Consider the following 21177-nt stretch of genomic DNA (forward strand, 5'->3'; position numbering starts at 1 on the left):
ATCGATTGAGTTTTCAATGTTAAACCTACCCTGGATTCCTGGCATAAACCACACCTGGTCATGATATATTCTCCTTTTTGTAAGATTTTATTTGAAATTTTTTTGTAGAATTTTTGCATCAGTGTGCATGAGAAATATTGGTCTGTGGTGTTCTTGGGAAAATAATCCCTCCTATTCAGTTTTTTGGAAGAGTTTTCTAAATAGAAAAAAAAACTGTTCTGTCACTTAACAACAACACAGAAGACTGTGACCAAATGCATGGGGGTTTTCCCCACATACCAAGCTCTGCAGTGGACAGCAGGTGTGTCTACTTCTACTTCAGTTCCGACACTACCTGGAGATAGCGTCAGATCCCACAGGGTCAGGGCTCAGTCCAAGACTGCCCTCCCTTGAGACACCAGCCACAAGTGTGGGCCTCTGAGATTCTGACCAACTAGCTTCAAGTTGGAGTTCCCATGCCCCCCTCTTTGGATTCAATTAATTTGCTTGAGCAGCTCACAGAACTCAGAAACACTTAAGCTTACTGGTTTATTATAAAGGATATGGTAAAATACGCAGATGAAAGGACCCAAATGGAAGCGATGCATAGGGTAAGGTATGGGGAAAGGATATGGAGCTTCGATGCTCACCACCCTCCAGCAGCCTCCATATGTTCAGCAATCCGGAAGCTCTCCACACCCTGTCCTTTTGGGCCTTTTATAGAAATCTCATTAGTTAGGCATGATCGACAACCAAGCAGAGAGACGATTGGACTAAGAGGGTATGATCTAATGCTCATAGTCTGGCGCCATTCAGCCAGGCCCGTCTGCTCAGGTTCTTAGCCTCTGCTGCATTTCTTCTTTCAGAGTATGGGGCAGTGCCCCTTCTGATCACAGAGAATTTCTTTATGGCCAGCTCCAAGAAAGAAAGGCGGGAAAAGGAGCAGGTGAAAGGAGGGCAGAAGGGCAGAAAGAGATTGTCTTCTGAGGCCTAAAATGCCCAAGCATTACAACAGACTGCAACGAAGGCCATGGGAGTTACGGACAAGGAGCCATGGACGAAATCAATATATCTATCATACGTTTTATATACTTGGTATTATTTATTTCTTAAATGTTTATAGAGTTCATATTTAAGCCATCTAGGCCCGAAGTTTCTTTGTGGGAAGCTTAACCACAGTTTTGGCTTAATAAATACATGGCTATTTTGGTTATCCATTTTTTTTCTCGAATGAGCTTTGGCAATTTATGTATTCTCCATTTTATCTAAGTTACCAAATTTATTTATATAAAGTTGTTCATGGGCTGGGCACGGTGGCTCACGCCTGCAATCCCAGCACTTTGGGAGGCCAAGTCAGAAGGATCGCTTGAGCTCAGGAGTTTGAGACCAGCCCGGGCAACATAGTGAGACGTCAGGAAAAAAAAAAAAATTGCCAGGTGTGGTGCTGTGCACCTGTAGTCTCAGCTACTCAGGAGGCTGAGGCGGGAATTGGAGGCTGCAGTGAGCTATAATCATGCCACTGCACTCCAGCCTGGGCAACAGTGAGACCCTGTCTCAAAAAATAAAAATGTTCTTCATAATATTGCCCTATGATGCTTGTATATCTGTAGACTATAGTGGTATCACCTGTAGTGATATCACTTCTCATTTTTGATATTAGTTTTTCTTTTCTTTTATTCTGACTGGACTAGAAGTTTATCAGTTTTACTAATCTTCTGAAAGAACATGTCTTTGGTTTACTTTCTCTATTCTTTGTTTTCTATTTCAAGGGTCAACAAATGTTTTCTGTGTATTAGGCTTTGTGGGCCACATGACCTGTTAACAGCCGCTCCGTGCTGCTGCTGGAGCACGAAGCAGGCGTAGGGAATCTGTGGACGTAGGGAATCTGTAACTGAGTGTGGCCGTGCCAACCAAACTTAACACAGCAGCTCTAGCCTGCAGCATGGCACGGCCAATCTTTTCCGTTCCTTGGTTTCTGCTGTGATCATCATCATTTTCTTTTCTTTTGACTTTGGGTTTAATTTGCTCTTCTTTGTCTAATTATTTAAGGTAGAAGCTCAAGTCGTTGATTTGAGACCTTTCTTCTAACCTGGGTGTTTGGTGCTAAGACTTTTCCCCTAAGTAATGCTTTCACTCTACCCCACAAATTTTGATATATTGTGTTTTCATTTCCATTCAATCCAGGATATTTCCCAATTTCCCCTCTTATCTCTTCTTTGCCTCATGCGTTATTCAGCAGTATGTTGTTCAGTTTCCAAATATTGGGGGATATATATATATTTTTTTTCAGGGCACATGTAATTATTTATTTATTTCACTTTACCTCATTTTTTATTTTTATTTTTTATTATACTTTAAGTTCTAGGGTACATGTGCACAATGTGCAGTTTTGTTACATATGCATCCATGTGCCACGTTGGTGTGCTGCACCCATTAACTCATCATTTACATTAGGTATAGCTCCTAATGCTATCCCCCCCCCAACCCCAGGACAGGCCCGGGTGTGTGATGTTCCCCTTCCTGTGTCCAAGTGTTCTCATTTTTCAATTCCCACCTATGAGTGAGAACATGCGGTGTTTGGTTTTCTGTCCTTGTGACAGTTTGCTGAGAATGATGGTTTCCAGCTTCGTATTGGGGGATAGATTTCTAATTTAATTCCATTGTGGTCACAGTACATACATTGTATGGCTTGAATCTTCGTAATTTTTTGAGATTTGTTGGCCCAGGATATGGTCTGTCTTGGTAAGTGTTTGGCTGCATTTGCTTCTGCTGGTGTCGTGTGGTGGGTTCTAGATGTCAGTAGATTGATAATGTTGTTCAGGTCTCCTGGTTACTCCAATCACGTTACTCCAGTCTCAGACAGAAGCCCAAAGTGAATGAAGAAGTGTACTCCTCAATGAGTTTTGACAAATGCATACACCCATGTAACATAAACTGTATTAGGACTTACATATTAATAACTGGTAGAACTAGTCCCCATACATTGCTCTTCTTTCTTCAGAGTTTTCCTAATTGTTTTGTTTGCTTATTTAGTTGTATTTAAAAACTTTAGAATGTCTTATCCAATTCTGGGGTTGATTGGGGCATGTAACGTCTGTATTTCTATTGGGATTAATTACATTTATCAGTAAACTTTGAAGAACCAGTCAACTTCATGTTGCCGAATCTTCCAAAGAACCGACCTTTCCATCTGTTCCAGGCTTTGTTATCTTTCCACGGTGCTGTGACATTTTTCTCCTGCAGAAAGGAGAAGACATGCCAGCTTTGGGATGGCAGCTGCCCCGGGAAGAGGGAGGAGGCTGAGAACAGAACAGGCTCCCGCCCTCCACAGTGCTGTGGCAGGATATTATTCTTACTAGATATGTTGACGGGCACATGGGTGTTTCTTATATAACTATTTTCCTGTATGTTTGAAATATTTTATAGTTTAAAAAATTAAAAACAAACTTAGAAGTCAATTTTAATAGAAAAGAATTTATTGCAAATACAGTGACTTTTTATATTACAGTAGTACATTCCAATCAGCCATATGGCCATAATTTGCATACATTTCAAATATAAAACTATACTTTTTTTTTTTTACATATAGTACAATTTCCAGTGTGACGACATTTCAATGGGAAAAAGATTGTGCATTTGCAATAAACACCATCATCCCTGAGTCCACAGATAAGGTCCCCGGAGAAGGGGCTTCCCCTCCTTTCTCGCTGGGTTGACGTTCCCAGTGAGTGAAGCCTTTTCTGGAATGTGTGTACGCACCCTCCACCAAGAGTTCTAATAACCTAAGCTTAAAGCAGAACAGTGAAATGGCAAAACTGTACAGAGCCCTGACTTTACATTTCAATCCGGCAGCCAGGGTCGGAAGCACCACATGGAAAGTGCTGTCCGTAACTGCTCACTTACCTGCTCCTTGCTGACAGCTCCCAGGATCTGGCTCCAGCGAGTGGCAAAACTGGGAATTTTGCCAAGGGAAATTACTCAGGACCGCTAATGAAAACGCCGGCTTCTGCAACATGCATATTCCCCCAGCCCCCACCTCCATCTTGCCCAGGGCAGACCATTCATTAACTATCTGCGGGGTGAACAAAGAATCCCAGTCCTCAGATGTCCCAGGACTCATGGCTCATGACCCACGGAATCTAAGGCAGCACAGTGGCTTAATTTAAAAGATGTGCTTTCGAATGAATCCTAGAAAATAATCCGTCTTTACACAGAGAGGGCTGCGGGGGCAATCCTACTGACGAGTTTGTTGAGAGCGCGAACTTTTTCTTCCAAGAGGCGGCTTTGTTTCTCGGCGCCTCGCTGCTTCTCCTCGGTGGCCTGAAGTGCTCTCACCAGGTGGGCGTTCTCCACGTACAGCTCCTTCAGCAGCAGGTCGGACTTCGTGTTCTTTTCAAACTAGAGAGGGGAGGAAGCCATGCTTTGCATGAGGCCGGTGGAGAAATGCTACAGATCAGCCTGCTCTCTTTTATCCTCCCAGGTTTATGCAAACCACAGTTTTGGGCTCTTAGAAATCTGACCCAAGGCCGGGGGCAGTGGTTCACGCCTGTAATCCCAGCACTTTGGGAGGCTGAGGTGGGCAGATCCCAAGGTCAGGAGATCGAGACCATCCTGACGAACACGGTGAAACCCCATCTCTACTAAAAAATACAAAAAATTTAGCTGGGCGTGGTGGCGGGCGCCTGTAGTCCCAGCTACCCGGGAGGCTGAGGCAGGAGAATGGTGTGAACCCAGGAGATGGAGCTTGCAGTGAGCAGAGATCGCACCACTACACTCCATCCAGCCTGGGCGACAGAGCAAGACTCTGTCTCCAAAAAAAAAAGAAATCTGACACAAATACTGGATTATAATGACAAGTTTTGTTACCCTGGCATGAGAGGAAATTGAGAATCTGCTGGGCTATGTGATGGAGAAAACTTGAGGCAGCTTTGTGCTGTGAAACAAGGACTTCAGGCAAAAGTGGCCAGTCCTCAAAAGGCCCTGGGACGGTCAGAGTGTGGAACAGGTTCATCTGCGTATGCTCTACTGGCTGTGATGTCAGCAAGGCCATGAGCCAAGGGAAGCAGGGGGAGGGAGCAGGCACAGGACAGGCAGTACTGAGGCCCCGGGCTGTGGCCTGTGCTCAGGGCCAGGGCAGGTGTGCAGGAGCCACAGGATTGAACCAGAAGTCAGGTGTTGCTGGCGAGACGGGCAACTGAGGACTGTGGGTGTGTGCCAGGGAGAAAGGGTGAGAGGGACTGGGGGCACCAGTAGGGGAGGAAGCTGGGCAAGGACGGGTGGCCCCAGGGAGGGACTAGGAACCTTCCACAAATGCCTTGTCTAGCTTGGGCTGAGCTCAGGATCCCTCATGTAGACCAAACCATACTGGATCACGATGGAGCAAAAATACTTCTCCAGGTTTTCATATTTCTCTTAATCCTAACACTGAATGTGGTCCGTGGCCGGGCCTCTTCTGTGTGTGCACCCCACACCCGTGGGGTCCACCCACACCCTGTGCCATCAGCCCTCGGGGCACAGCACTGCTGCACGTCAGTTCCCACCTGCTGAGTTGGACTTCGAACATCTACAGACCAGGTGAGTTATGGCGCCTCATTTTTGGTCTTTGCTCCTTATAGTAGCCCAAGTGACTTTTTCCCTAGTATGGTTTCTTTTAAAAGATAGATCCTGTCATGCTTTTACTTAAAATCTCCCTATGCCTTCTAACTGCCATTATGATAAAACCCAAACCCCTGACCTTGGCTTCTAGGATACACACGACAGGCACTGCCTACCTGAGCCCTACCAGTTCACACCAGCCATGGCGTCCTCCTCCATGGCTGTCCGCTGCCTGGAATGCACCCTCCTCGGAGTCCCCCAGACACGAGGAGATGTGTGCATCTCCCACCCAGTGAGCCTTCCAAATGCCACCTGGCCTCTGCTGGGGACACAGCTGGACGTTCCTGTGCTGGTCACTGGGCATCTGACCAAATGCTGGCTCTTCAAAGTGGCCTTGACCACCCCACCGGCTCCTTCCACCTCTATTCTCTCATTTTCAGAGCACTCATCATGGCCCGAGGTCATGTATGCTCTATGGAAGCATCTGCCTCTGTCTCCAGAGGGTTAGGTCTGGGATGCAGGCTCAGCCCTGCTCATCTCAGGTCTACCTGGGAAAGCTTAGACCAGAGGTGCTTGGGGATGCCTGAATGACTACATGAACAAATGAACGGATGAGTCCTTTCTGAGTGTATGTGAACACCCAAAGGACAGATCTTAAAACCATTCCCGGAGGAAAATAAATGAATGTGCACCTGCAGTGTAGGGTATACATTTAGTTCCCTGGAATTCTGTGACAAGACAGCCTTTTCCTGTATTAGCTACCTGCACACCCATAAAAGTGGAGAGTGTTCAGAAGAGGACGTGAACACGAAAGCAGCAGCGCCCATCACTCACCTGCTCCTTCAGCTTATCCACTTTCTCTTGGAGGAGCATTTCCATATTCTTCAGAATCATCTCCGCCTCTTCCACCCGCTCTTCTGTGGCTTTCAGCTGTTTCTCATGTTCTTCCTGCCATAAAAGAAGGTTGCAGGTGGCCGGGCGTGGTGGCTCATGCCTGTAATCCCAGCACTTTGGGAGGCCGAGGCGGGCGGATCACCTGAGGTCAGGAGTTTGAGACCAACCTGGCCAACATGGTGAAACCCCATCTCTACTAAAAAAAAATAGAAAAATTAGCCATGTGTGGTGGTGCGTACCTGTAATCCCAGCTACTTGGGAGGCTGAGGCAGGAGAATCACTTGAACCCAGGAGGTGGAGGTTGCAGTGGCACTCCAGCCTAGGTGACAGAGCGAGACTCAGTCTCAAAAAAAAAAAAAAATTAGCTGGGCGTGGTAGTGTGCACCTGTAGTCCCAGCTACTCGGGAGGCTGAGGCAGGAGAATCACTTGAACCCAAGAGGCAGAGGTTGCTGTGAGCCGAAATAGCACCACTGCATTCCAGCCTGGTGAGAGAGTGAGACTCCATCTCAAAAAAAAAAAAAAAAAAAAAAAAAAAAGCCAGGTGCAGTGGTTCACAACTGTAATCCTAGCACTTTGGGAGTCTGAGGCGGGCGGATTACCTGAGCTCAGGAGTTCGAGACCAGCCTGGGCAGCACGGTGAAACCCTATTTCTACTAAAATACAAAAAATTAGCTGGGCATGGTGATGCGTGCCTGTAGTCCCAGCTACTCAGGAGGCTGAGGGAGGGGAATTGCTTGAACACAGGAGGCGAACGTTGCAGTAAGCCAAGATTACGCCACTGCACTCCAGCCTGGCAACAGAGTCAGACTCTGTCTCAAAAAACAAAACAAAACAAAACAAAAATATGTTCTGGCCCAAACCACACAGCTTTCCTTTCTCTTTGCAGTTCAGGGAGAATCAGCAGACTCATTTGTCCTCAGAGAACTGGTCCTAAGATTTTAACCATAAATAACTCCAAAGTGAGCTTCCCTCGCTGTGTTAGTGTATTCTTCTAGGGGGATTCTCCTTAACTTTGTTTTGTCAATAATGTAGCATCACTTAACTTTAGCTTGACCCCTTTGTGTGATGTTACAAGGTTGTTCTTCGTTAGAACTTACACTTTACAAACATCAAATGTTACCCACTTTTCAAGTCGTGCGCCAATTCCTTTCTCATGAGGGTGTCCCCTGCCCTCTGGTTCCTGATCTCTCCTGAAGTCTGTCCCTGATGAACTATGAACTATGTTGGGAATTTCAGGAGTGAGTTATTCTCTCAGACTTTTGAATTAAACTCCTGCATAGGGCACAGCTGTGCTGGGGACCCTTCAAGTGCTTTAAAGTCGCCAACCCATTGATGCCTCCCAATAAGCCTTTTAGGTGGACACTACTGCTAGCAGGACTTTACAGATGAGGAAACTGAGGCACAGAGAGGTTCACTTACCCAAGGTCACTCAGCTGGGAGGTAGTGGGCGGGATCCCACCCTCCACAGTCTGTGCTCCGAGCTACTGTCTCCCATCTCCCACCACCTGCACGGCCCACGGCACCTGCCGGGCCCAGTCTGTCACCCTCTGCTCTCTGCCCTCGGCCTCCGGTCCCTGTTCCCCTGGAACATGCCAAGTACCCCCTACCCCAGGGCCTCTGCTGCTCCCCTGCCACATGGCGCCACCGCTCCTTCACCCCATTCAGGTCTCACCATCTCAGGGGCCACCTGTGAGGCCTTGTCTGGCCACCCTGTTTAAAACCACACTGCCCCTCTCCCTACAGCCTTCCTTACCATCTGACATGCTACATACGTGACTCATGTATTCACACTTGTGCAGCTTCTGGGTAACTGAGGACCGGTGGGCCCGCCTCACCCTCCTCCTCATCTCGTCAGCCATCTCTCGCTGCATCCCCACTCACCCGCTGTGCATCCAGGCACCTCCTGGCCTGCTCTCCCTGAAGGCTGAGCAGGCGCTGCAGCTCGGCCACACGGTCCTGGGGCACCAGCCGGCCCATCTGCTCCTGCAGCTGCCGGACCTCCTGCAAGTGCTGGGCCTGGGCCTGCCTCAGCCTCAGGTGAGCTCCCTGCACCTGCATGGGGAAGGGGAGACAGCTCTGGTGGGGCTGCTGAGACGCGGCACAGAGGAGCACCCTCTCCAACCAAGGACACCCCCACCTGCAAGGGCAAGGAAAGCATGTGCTCCCGAGTATGCAGCAGCACCTGAATATTTAGAAGGAGCCCATTTCTTTGGAATTCGGACAGCCAGGCTGCTGTCAGCCAGCGCTTCCATACAGTGCTAGAGTGCAGAAAACATGTCCATCACCCTCAAAATGGTGACGCTGACCTCCTGTCAGACCCAGATTCTGCTGCAGCCAGTGTTAGCTTCCAGTGAACCTCGCTGGGGCCTGATTCTTTTCAAACAACGACCCACGCCAGTTCTCCTTTCAGCGGAGACCTCACTCTGCAACAGGGCTACACTGGCCACAGACTACCCAGACAACACGGACTGCTGAAGGGAAGGTGGGGCCAGGGCTGGAATTCCTGGCAGCGCCTGGTTTCCTGGATGGCACTGTCTGCTGGAGGTGGGCTGAGCTGTTACAGTAAACTGTGCACCACTATGCCAGCCCCTTTAACGAAGCAGCTCGAAGCAAGATCCAAATACAATTTACATCCAGTTGACTGGAGGCTTCACCAGGATTTCTTTGGCACCCTATAAGAACTGGCCACGCCACCCCTTACTCACCTGAGACCCCAAGACGGAGTAGGAATCACGCACGCTCCATCGGGGTCATGTTTGGGCCGGGCCTGACCTCACCACATGGTGGAGGAAGAGGGAAGGCAACGCCCTGCGCCCGCACTGCCAGGCCCGGCTTCCCTTCAGTAGTCCCTGCACTGACTCAGCCGAGCTGGGGGCCTGTCTTGGGGGGGCCAGGTCATCACTGTAAAGCTCACCCTTCTTCAGGACGGGGGTCACCCCAGAGAGACACACCTGCACTCCACATTTTCCAGGCCCTGGAAGGCAGCTTATGGTTTGAGACAGAAAAGGAGGGAAGAACCAGTTCTAAATAGCATCTCCACCAAATGCAGCCTTCTCCCGAAGGCTCGTCTCAGATGGTCACTCTGGCTGCTGCCCCCCAGGCCTGCGGGACTCCCACGCGTCAAGCACATCTACCCACCCAGGAAGGCTCTGGCCCGGCACCCCAACTCCCTGGGCTCTGATGCTTGCAGGTCCTTGGACTGCACCACCCCTCACAGCCATCCTGGGACCGAACCCCCACTAATTAAGCCGCTCCACAGCATGGCCAGGGTCCAGCCCAAGGGGGATCTCTGCCCATGGTGGGCAGCCTGTAAACATCTACTGAATGGAGAGCCATCCAGTCCTCTTCATCTCCTTCCTTGGCAACGCGAGACGGGCCACATCTACAGACCTTGACAGTCACAGGGACAGGGAAAGACGTCCCCAGGGGAGCACTGGAAACAAGGACATTTGTGTTCTGGGTGCTGGAGTGAGGCAGAGCGGCAGACGCGGGGGCATCATCTCCCATCCTGAGTGCAGCCACCCTTCCTGTCCTTCCCGTGGAGAGGGCCCTGTGAGTCCCCATCCCTTTGCCCTCTGAGCTCCCCTGGGAGACCCTCCGCCCTCTGAGCTCCTCTACGAGGCCCCATCCCTCTTGTCTGCTCTGGCCTCTGGGGCCTTCCTCCTGAACCACACATGGGCATGACAGTGACTGCCCTAGCTTCCCTCCCACATGGAAACGGCAAACACATCAGCTTCAGGCCCAGCCTCTCGTGGCCACTCTTAGGAAGCCCCATCTGCCTTTTCCAGAGTGTCCTGAGCTACCCTGGAAGCCCCCAGCTTCCTGATGCTGACTGGAAGCCACGTGCTTTGGGGGAGCGTCTTCCTCTAAATCACGAGGAAGAAGGGGTGACCCACATGGCTGCAAGGACAGACTTGGTGAGGTGCTTCCCAACTGAGAGGCTGGTGGCAGGCGTGGCCCCAGGGGTGTGGAATGCTCTCCCTTGGCCCCAGCGATGCCTCCCAGCGCCAGGTGCTGAGGAAGTGCTGGCCTTTTCAGGTGGCCTTACTCCTCACCTCAAAGGACTCGAACTGGCCCAGGCAATTTTCCAGGGTTCCTTTTAGACTCAAAAGTAGAGAAGGGTGCCCCAAATAGGCAGAGCACCTCTGGAAAACTGACAGCCTGTAGCTGCAAGGCCAAGAGCCTATGGGAGCCCCAACAGCGCCTCAGAAAGCTCTGGGGTCCATGCCCAGCTGACCCCTCTGTGCCTCAGGACGTCTAGGGGGTGCCTCTGCACAGGGCGCCAGGGCCAGCGCCGGGGGGTACCAGGTGCAGAGGCTCAGCCGAGCCTCACAGGCAGGTGGGGAGAGACCCTTTCCCACAGCCCCCTTTCCTCTCTGTAGCCAAGCTTCCAAGTGTGCCCCGCACCTGTGTCCACATTGGGCACTCGCCCTCTGGGCACCTTTGGCCGCTACACACCTGCTCTTCTCCTCTCCCTTGAGCCACCCCCTCCACAAGCATCCCGAGCCGGCTCCCCTCCCTGAGGCCCCTGCTCGGCTGCCCCTGCACACACCTGTCTGTCCTGGACCACGAGCCCCTGCCACCATAGCCCAGCCTCCTGTGTCTGCACCTCCCGCGCCTCTCATCTGTGGGGCCAGCAGATGTGGCACCTGGAGGCGTGTGCAGAGGCCAGTGTCATGCATGCCCATGAGTGCCCATGTCACCCCACTCCCAGGGCTGGAGCCTGCTGCCTTGGTTCTGACGACACAGTCCCCAGGCTTGTCTCTGGCTCCTCCATTCTGTGGAGGGCTCACCCACAGGCATGGTGCCTGCACTCCTTCCCTCGGGAGTAAACAGTCACTACTCTTCACGGGGCTTGCTGACAGTCAAACCAACCCTGCACTGGGAGCAGCTTTGGTCCTGGCCCGGTAAGCACCTGGACAGCTGTGCCCAGCAGCGCAACTACTTCTCTGGGCTGGAGGAGGCCTGGCAACACCGTTGGCACTGCGGTGATGCTGCTCCCGGGTGGGACTGGACCCAGTGCCTCCAGCCATCGCTCACACCCACCTGGTCTTGACTTTCCTCAAGGGTCTGGGTCAGCTCTGACCATGGCAGCTGCAGGCTCTGATGTTCCTGATTCAGGCATTCAAGTTCAACTCTAAGTTTTTGGATTTGGTCACTCTGTTTTTAAAAAATCAATTGCACAAGTCAAGAAGTATCTGAAGAGTCTGGTATGTAATTCGTGCAGAAACCTCAGAAAATTACAGAAAAGAAAAAAAGTACAAAATTTAAATCCCTGTGAACCCACCAACCAAGGCCGGCCCTGTGTCCTGCAGTCACTCCCCGGCCCCTCCTCTACACACACGCATCTCCCTGGTGAGACAGTGTCAGGTGCGCCACGCACTGCAGGAAGTGCCTTCTCCTCACTGCAGCGGGAGCGTTTCCTGGGGCATTAGTTATGATTTGAAAACATGGTTTTCAGTGGCTGTGCTGTGATCCAGTAACTCCCTCAGCTTCTGTTGGTGACTTGGCCGATTTCAGTTCTGCTTTGCTATCATAAACAGCACAGCAAGGAAAATGCTGCAGCTGCATCCTTCCACAAGGCTCTCGGGAACATCCCCATCGGAATCGTGAAGTCAAGGCATGTGGACTTTCTTCAGCCTCTAAGTGTGTATTTTGCCAAACTGCCCTCGGGGAACTTTGTACCAATTCACTCCTCTGTCAGCAGCACATAAAGCTATTCTGCTATTTTCTTTAGATACTGGGATTTGCCAACACAGCACAGTCCACCTACTTCTCCAAGGCATGCTTGGGAAGTCCCTCACTTCCCTCCAGGCTCCTCAGCGCATGTCCTGACCTATTTGCAGCCGCCTCCCCACCCTGCAGCTCCCAGCCTCCAGGGGAGCCCGGGTGGAGCTGCCTGCGGCTGAGGCCACCCACCTGCTGCTGCCCGCTGCGCACCACCTCCTCCAGGCTCTGTGTTAACATCTGAATGGTCACACGATGCTCCTCGTTTTGGGCCTGGTGGGTAGAAGCCTCCTGTCCCAGTTGAAGAACCCTGACATTGAGCTGGGATAATTGATCCTTGTAGTTCTGATTCTGGGGGAAAAAGTTTTTAAATACATAAGAAAAAAATGTTTTTAATTTTCATTTTATATATACATTTGCCCATCATTGGCTATATTTTTATTAAGTAGTCATTTGTTTTGTTTTGTTTTGTTTTTCAAGACAGGTTCTCGCTCTGTTGCCCCGGCTGGAGTGCGGTGGCACATTCATGGTTCACTGCAGCCATGACCTCCTAGGCTCAGGCGATCCTCCCACCTCAGCCTCCCAAGTAGCTGGGACCACAGGCACACGTCACCACTCCCACCTAGTTTTGTTTTTTGGTCGAGACAGGGTCTCTAGCTGTGTTGCCAAAGCTGGTCCTGAACTCCTAGCCTCAAGGGATCTTCCCATCTCAGCCTCCCAAAGTGCTGGGATTATAGGTGTGGGCCACTGAGCCCAGCCCCACCTTGCCCCCTAAAATACTTTTAAGCCAGCAGCTCAATTCATATCATTGTAATTGCTCTCAACCAGGTACAACTTTGCTCCTGAGGAAATGTCTGGCAATGTCTCCAGGTATTTTTGGTGATCACAGCTGGAGATGGAGGCATGGGGGCACTTGACACCCTACAACACAGATGATTTGGCCCCAAATGTCACCAGTGCCGAGGACAGAAAGCCCTGCTCCAGCCCCTAGGAAAAACACACACACATCTAGGCCACCAGAAGGGAGTATACGCCATGACCGTCCAAACCACTGTTTGGAAGACCTTTCACGTTTTTCTCATTTCCTCCATGATTATTTTAATATATTTAAAAATATATGGCAATTTTAACAAAAAAGCAACCTATTTAAACTTGAGGTACATGAATCTCTTAAGTCTCCTCTGATCTCCGTCATTGAACACACAAGCGTAGCTCTTGGCAGGGTACATAGGTTCATCAAATTGTATGTTTTGCTTTTTCTCAATAGCACCTCCCACAGACAATGGATTTCAGCAAACGTTCATGAGGGGAACCTGTGAGGGCGCAGTGCAGTGACAGCGGCAGGAAAGTGGCCCTGCGGTCTGGACCACGGAGGCTCTGCTGTCTGCAGCCACCTGTCAGGAACATCTTCATGCAACCATATTTCTGCTTACTTGCTTTTTCCTACCGCAGCTCTTGGGGGTTTGGAGTGATGTCCTCTGACCCGCTCTCAGCACAATCGACCACGTACACGTCACCTTCCCAGAATGACGCCCACAGCCACTGCCTTTGCTTCTACAGGTTTTACAGGCATGTAAGAAAACTGGGACGTTTTTCCATTTGGATTTACTCAAGATTAGGGAGTCCACGCATTTTTCTCATGCAATTCCTTGCAAATTAACCTCACCTCATCTCTTCCCTAGAACCTCAAGCCTCAGGTTAAGAGAAGCTTCCACCACGACATAAGCGTGTGGCAGTTGTGTATGGTATAGAGCTCATGTGTTTTATGACATTTTATTGTGAAAATTAGAATTGTTTTAATACTGACACACATTCACCTTGTCCTCTAAAGACAGCCTTGATTTCATGAGTAGAAATGGAATCTTCCTTCAGTTCTTGAGATAAACACAATAGTGGATTTTCTTCTATTCACCTTTAACATTTAAACTCTTCATTTGGTGGCTGGGCGTGGTGGCTCATGCCTGTAATACCAGCGCTTTGGGAGGCCGAGGTGGAAGGATCACCTGAGGTCAGGAGTTTGAGACCAGCCTGGCCAACATGGCAAAACCCCATCTCCACTAAAAATACAAAAATTATCAGGAGATCGAGACCATCTTGGCTAACACGGTGAAACCCCGTTTCTACTAAAAATACAAAAAATTAGCCGGGCGTGTTGGCGGGCGCCTGTAGTCCCAGCTACTTGGGAGGCTGAGGCAGGAGAATGGCATGAACCTGGGAGGCGGAGCTTGCAGTGAGCCGAGATCGCGCCACTGCACTCCAACCTGGGAGACACAGCGAGACTCCGTCTCAAAAAAAAAAAAAAAAAAAAAAAAAATACAAAAATTAGCCGGGCTTGGTGGCACACACCTGTAGTCCCAGCTACTTGGGAGGCTGAGGCAGGAGAATCGATTGAACCCGGGAGGCAGAGGTTGCAGTGAGCTGATATTGCACCACTGCACTCCAGCCAGAGTGACAGAACAAGACTCCATCTCAAAACAAACAAACAAACACACAAAAAACTCTTCATTTGGAAATAATTTCAGACTTGAACAGTTTCAAGACTAGAACATCACCAGGGAAACCAACCTGCCTTCCATCCCAGCTCCTAGCCGACAACACCCCCCCAATCTGCTTTGCCCCCTACACACACAGGCGCACACATGATGTCTTCCCTTCTCCACAGCCGCCTGCCTCCCGGGGACAGCAGCTCTCATGCGGCTGCTGTGCAGCTACTGCTTCAGGACAGTGGCCTCGATGTCCCCACACTTCATTTTGTCAACGAGCCTGGCAGCATCCTTCCCAGCACAGGATCAGCTGGGCCCTGTCCAGCTGTTTCAGCCTCCTCAAATGTGGAATGTCTCCTCAGCCTCTGTCTCTCATGACTTTGACATTTTTTGACAAATACAGTTCCACCCCCTCCCATTTGGGGTTTGTCTGGTGCTTCCTTGTGACTCGGGTGACAAGTTCCTGGGCAGACACTGTGCAGGGAGCTGCATCAGGAGGCAGAGATGCTATCTGCTCCTGGTGGCGTTCACGCTGGCCACCTCTTAATTTTGAACTTGCATTCATCTGGCTTTCACTGCAGAAGCCAACATGAGATGTCAGCAGCTGTCTCCTGGGTGTGTGTTAAAACAAATGACATCTGTGTCAAATATGTTCACTCTGCATCTGCTCCAGCCTTTAGGCCTAATTTCCAGTTTACAAGGCAGACAAGTGACATACGACCAGAGTAGCCTACACTCTCAGAAAACAACTGGACAGATCCAGAATGTGGGATGGCCCACGGGACCACTACTGGGGCTCTTCCAAAAGCCAGTGTCATGGGGAAAAACAGGTCTTCCAGATCAAAACACCAAAGGGACCATGCAGGGGATGTGTTGTCCAAATAAGCCTCCAGAAGCCTCTTCCATCCCACATCCTCTTCTGAAATGTGACCTGAACACTTGCCCATCAGAGAAGCCTCCCCCGCGGCTCCAGGGACTCAGTGGGAATAACGTAGAGTGACTTCCGAGGAGGGCTTGGGAGCCGTGCGCCTCCCACCAGCTGCCCTGGAACACTAGCTCCCTGACACCCCCCACGACACTCCCTCCAGGTCCAGCCCCATGAGGAGAGGCCCCAGACAGACACAAGCAGAAGGGGTCCCCGACGACTCCAACCCTGGCCATTAGGTCACCCCAACTGTCCAGTCTTCCCAGCCGAGACCCCACATCACAGAGCAGGGACGGCCGTCAAGGCTGTGTTTGTCTGAATGCCTGACCCACAGGTGCCATGAATGCACTCAAGTGGCTGGTTTATGCCAGCAAGTTGATCTGATAGCTAAACATGGCTGAACAGAGTCATAGTTACACACAATGTGGCACCCCCAGCTGCACCCTACTGCCAGAAACCTTGTTGTGCAGGACACTTTTTAATAACTGAAAAAATGAGAATATGGTCTGAATACTGATATGAGATAACTACTGCTAAGTTTCTTAAGTGTGACAGCACTCCTTCAGTGTGGCGAGGTGGGAGATGCACTTCCTTTTAAGAGATGCCTGTTGAAATATTGAGAAGTGGAGTATCATGACATCTGGAACTTATTTTCTATTATTATTATTATTATTATTATTATTATTATTAGAGACAGGGTCTCACTCTGTCAGGCTGGAGTGCAGTGGTACGATCTCTACTTACTGTAGCCTCAACCTCCCAGGCTCAAGCCATCCTCCCACCTCAACCTCCTGAGTAGCTGGGACTATAGGCACATGGCGGCATACTCAGCTGATTTTTCTTTTTTTTGTAGAGATGGGGTTTTGTCATGTTGCCCAGGCTGGTCTTGAACTCCTGGGCTCAAGTGATCCGCCCACCTTGGCCTCCCAAAATGCAGGGATTATAGGTATGAGGCACCGCACCCGGCCTGTAACTTGTCTTCAAATGGTTCAGAACACACACATACACATGCACACGTGAAATATATAGATATGAACAGAACTAAAGTGCACGCAGCAATGCGGATAACAGTTGCATTAATGTTGTGGATGTATGTGGATGTAATGTAATGTATGTGGATGATCACTCTATATTGTTTCAACTTTCCTGTGTTTAAAGTTTTTCATGGTAAAATTTTTGGGGTAAGCCGGGTACAGTGGCTCACACCTGTAATCCCAGCAATTTGGGAGGCCAAGGCCAACGGATAGCTTGAGGTCAGGAGTTCGAGACCAGCCTGGCCAACATGGTGAAACCCTGTCTCTACTAATAATATAAAAATTAGCCAGGCATGGTGGTACATGCCTGCAATCCCAGCTACCCTGGAGGCTGAGGTAGAAGAATTGCTTGAACCTGGGAGGTGGAGGTTGCAGTGAGCCAAGATCGCACCACTGCACTCCAGCCTGGGTGACAGAGTGATAATGTGTCTCAAAAAAACCCCCCAAAATTTGGGGAGTGTCCAGGCAGTGTTTGACACCTATAATCCCAGCATTTTGGGAGGCCAAAGCTGGAGGATTGCTTGAGGCCAGGAGTTTGAGAGCAGCCTTGGCAACATAGTGAGACCCCGTCTCTACTAAAAACACAAAAGATGGGCTGAGCATGCTGGCGTGCGGCTCCCCAGGCGGGTCATCTCCACAAGCAGCTGGGCCTCGGGCCAGTGCAGAGCCTCAGGCACTCACAACACAGACAGTGCCTGCCTGCCAGCGTCTGTGAGAAGCTGCTCACAGTTTCTAGATCAAAACACCAAAGGGACCCTGCAGGGGATGCCTGTGGTCCCAACTACTGCGTGCCACATGATTCTGAACATCCTTGGGACCACCGGCAGATCTGACTGGGGCAGGGGTCTTCACAGCCGTGTTTAGTGTCTGACTTTGATGGGGCCTGGGGGCCGGTCAGCAACTCACTCTCAAGTCTTTTAGAAGAATGTTCTCTACTTCCTTTTGTAAGTTTAAAATGATTTCAAAATAATGAAAAAAAGGAATGGTGGCATGAGCTCCATGCCAGGCGTCGATACGTCACCTGTCTGTTGAGCACCTCCATCTCAGAGCAGGCCTTTTCCTTGTCTTTCTTTAAAACCTCAATTTCCTTCCTGTTGAAGAAGCACAATTAACAGTGATACCACTTGTGACCAACCAGTGCCTTCTTTCCTGGTCAGCACCCAGGGTAAGAGCAGCATGGGGGTTTGTAGCCACAGCAGAGACGCCCACACCTGCCCCTGGCATTCTCCAGCCCCTCTCAGTCCCTGCTGTTGCCACTGCTAATGAAGACGACGATCCCGTCCTCCATGGTTTATCCCAAACCACGAAGACTTTAGGAATGTGAAACTGTCGGATTACTAGAGAGCCTCTAGTAATCTACACTGCCAGCACTGTAAGAACGCACACCCTGCATGACATTCCTCAATCAAATACATGAATATTTCTTTTGTAAAACACATAACACTTCACACTCAGCAGAGTGAATAGAGACCGAAACAGCCTGGCATCTCCGGAGGTATGCCATCAGCAGGGTCCTCACAGACTCAAGAAAACCAGAGAAAAAATGGTTTCTAAAGGAAAACTAGCTTTGAGATTTCGGAAGTGCTGTCATGGAAGGGCAATCCCTGCTTGGGACTCGCTACTTTAATCACCATGGCAATTCCATCATTTCAGAATTACTGTCTATGAGAACTAAGCTCACCTTGAGATGCATACTTGGGGAAAAAAAAAGGCCAAACAATTGTCCTTGGATATGGCTACAGTAGTGACAGCAGAAAGTCACCCTCCCCAGAACACACATTCTCCTTTCCTCAGTCCCAGCCCTTCCCCACCTTGCACTGAGGGGACACTCCTGCTCTGTCCCCCGACTCTCACTGATGGATGCCCCCTGCTCTGTCCCCGCCAACTCTCACTGACAGGCACCCCCCTGCTCAGTCCCTTGACTCTCACTGATGGGTGGCCCCCCGTCTGGTCCCCCAACTCTCACTGGTGGCCTCCCTGTCCCCACTGACTCTCACTGGTGGCCTCCCTGCTCTGTCCCCCGACTCTCACTGGTGGGTGCCCCCTGTCCTGTCCCCTGACTCTCACTGGTGGGCACCCCTCTGCCCTGACCCCTGACTGTCACTGGGGGGCACCCCCCTGCCCTGTCCCCCGACTGTCACTGGTTGGCACTGCCCTGCCCTGTCCCCCGACTCTCACTGGTGCGCACCCCCCTGCCCTGTCCCCTGTCACTGGTCTGTGCCCCTCTGCCCTGTCCCCTGACTCTCACTGGTGGGCGCCCCCCTGCCCTGTCTCCTAATTCTCACTGGTGGGCGCCCCTCTGCCCTGTCCCCTGTCACTGGTGGGCGCCCCCCTGCCCTGTCCCCCAATTCTCACTGGTGGGCGCCCCTCTGCCCTGTCCCCTGACTGTCACTGGTGGGCGCCCCCCTGCCCTGTCCCCCGACTCTCACTGGTGGGCACCCCCCTACCCTGTCCCGACTCTCACTGGTGGGCGCCCCACTGCCCTGTCCCCCGACTCTCACTGGTGGGTGCCCCACTGTCCTGTCCCTTGACTCTCACTGGTGGGTGCCCCACTGCCCTGTCCCCTGACTCTCACTGGTGAGTCCCCCCTTGCCCTGTCCCCCGACTCTCACTGGTGGGTGCCCCACTGCCCTGTCCCCCAACTCTCACTGGTGGGTGCCCCACTGCCCTGTCCCCTGACTCTCACTGGTGGGTGCCCCACTGCCCTGTCCCCCGACTCTCACTGGTGAGTGCCCCCTTGCCCTGTCCCCTGACTCTCACTGGTGGGCGCCCGCCTGCCCTGTCCCCCTGACTCTCATTGGTGGGCACCCCCTGCCCTGTCCCGACTCTCACTGGTGGGCGCCCCACTGCCCTGTCCCCCGACTCTCACTGGTGAGTACCCCCTTGCCCTGTCCCCTGACTCTCACTGGTGGCCGCCCTGCCCTGCTCCCCTGACTCTCACTGGTGGCCCCCTGCCCTGTCCTGACTCTCATTGGTGGGCGGCCCACTGCCCTGTCCCCTGACTCTCACTGGTGCCCCCACCCCCATCCTCTCTTGCCTCAGTGCTCAGGTTCCTGACCCTCCCCACGCCCATCCCCTCCCCCAGCTCTTGTTCACTGAAATTGATAAACCAGCAATGACCATCCGAGGAAGGCAGAGCTGAAGCTGTTATCAGGAGAGGATCCTAGGAGCACCTCTGACCCCTACAGACACTGTTGTGGCCTCCCCCAACCCCTAAGTGCGACGTGCATCATCTCTGTGGGGTGAACGGCGCCCGTGCTAGGGCTTTGCTCGCAGTCCCGACCATGCTGTGGGCGCTCTGCCTCACTTCCCACACCAAGGAGCTGGGGCGTTCAGGTGCCGCCCACACGAGGAAGGAGGCCAGAGCCTCCCACATCTGCCGAGTCGTTCAGAAGTTAACAAGGCTCATGGTTTAGGGTTTTATGGAATGCAGGGCTAATCTGAGAACGCTTCCCACTGTCTATATGGAGACTGCATAAGGTCACTCTATGGAGGGCAAAACACACCACCCAGAAGGTCTGGGTAGAGGCGCGGCCCTTACCTCTGTGCATCGTGAGTACTTTCTGCAGCTTCAAGCTCTTGCCGAACCCTTCCCAGATCGTTTTTCAACAAAGTGTTTTCTTCAGAAAGTCTATGGAACTCCAGTCTGCGTAAAAATTGAGAAAAGACCGGTGAGCACTGCGCAGGCTGGCTCTGCAGCGGGGAGTCCTGAGAACTGTGCGTCCCCATCTCCCTGTCCCTGGAGGTGGCACCAGACACCGTTCCTTTCCCTCTTCCTGCACCAGGTGTTAACGTCTTACATCTCCCATGAGCCAAGCCACAGAAAACGGAACTTTCTTAGCTTCTAAACTGCCACGCCATCAAGTCACAAATGCACTCAGAACCTTGGGTTTTGCTTATGCTGAGTTTATAGCTGACCTGCTCCTGCATCTATGGCCTCTCACCAAACGTGTGTCCTGGTTGCCAGTGCTGGGCGTGAGTCCTCAGGTACTGCAGGGTACTCATGCCCTGGCAGTGAACCCAGTGTGGAGCTAAGAAACACAGGAATCAGAAGGCCAAGATATATGGGAAACCTTTGCTAGGTGAATCTCAAAGTGGGAAAAGGCAGGGATAGACAGCCACTATGTGAACCAAATCTGCCTGGGCCGTCTTTGTTCTCTGACAACTCAGGGAGTCCCTGCTTGGGTAATGCCATTGATTTGATAGATGAAGATGGCAATTTACCAATGAAGATCACTAATGGGAGCCAGGAGTGGCGGCATGCATCTGTAATCCCAGCTACTGGGGAGGCTGAGGCAGGAAGACTGCTTGAGCCCAGGAGTCTGAGACCCTCCTGGGCAACATAGTGAGACCTTGTCTGTGAAAAAACAAAAAAGATCACCAGTGAAGTAGCTTAAGACCCATACTTGCTACCCAGAGAATGCATTCTTAATACTGACTGGTAAGGCTAACGTGTATTCCCCAAATAGGTCTCTATATGGTACTAGCTTCTTATTTTTTCAGTCTGAAAATACTGAAAGCCACATGATCTCACCATGT

General features: G+C 51.3%; 1 protein-coding gene across 8 annotated transcripts in view; it reads right to left on the minus strand.

Moving 5' to 3' along the window:
- Window positions 1–3433: 3433 nt before the first annotated feature.
- NINL (ninein like) overlaps window positions 3434–21177 on the minus strand; it is a 138892-nt gene continuing 121148 nt past the window's right edge. For 6 of the 8 annotated variants that reach the window (XM_055104955.2, XM_034947653.3, XM_063600942.1 and 3 more), the window contains 7 exons: window positions 20180–20284; window positions 17660–17729; window positions 12389–12547; window positions 11516–11629; window positions 8351–8521; window positions 6409–6522; window positions 3434–4377 (listed from right to left, as the gene is read on the minus strand). In XM_055104955.2, the coding sequence (XP_054960930.1) occupies window positions 4186–4377; window positions 6409–6522; window positions 8351–8521; window positions 11516–11629; window positions 12389–12547; window positions 17660–17729; window positions 20180–20284 (925 nt within the window). In that variant the 3' untranslated portion in view covers window positions 3434–4185. The other 2 variants (XR_010110975.1, XM_063600943.1) reach the window with 2 other exon arrangements.

This window comes from Pan paniscus, chromosome 21 (genome assembly GCF_029289425.2).
Source record: "Pan paniscus chromosome 21, NHGRI_mPanPan1-v2.0_pri, whole genome shotgun sequence".
Lineage (NCBI taxonomy): Eukaryota > Metazoa > Chordata > Mammalia > Primates > Hominidae > Pan > Pan paniscus.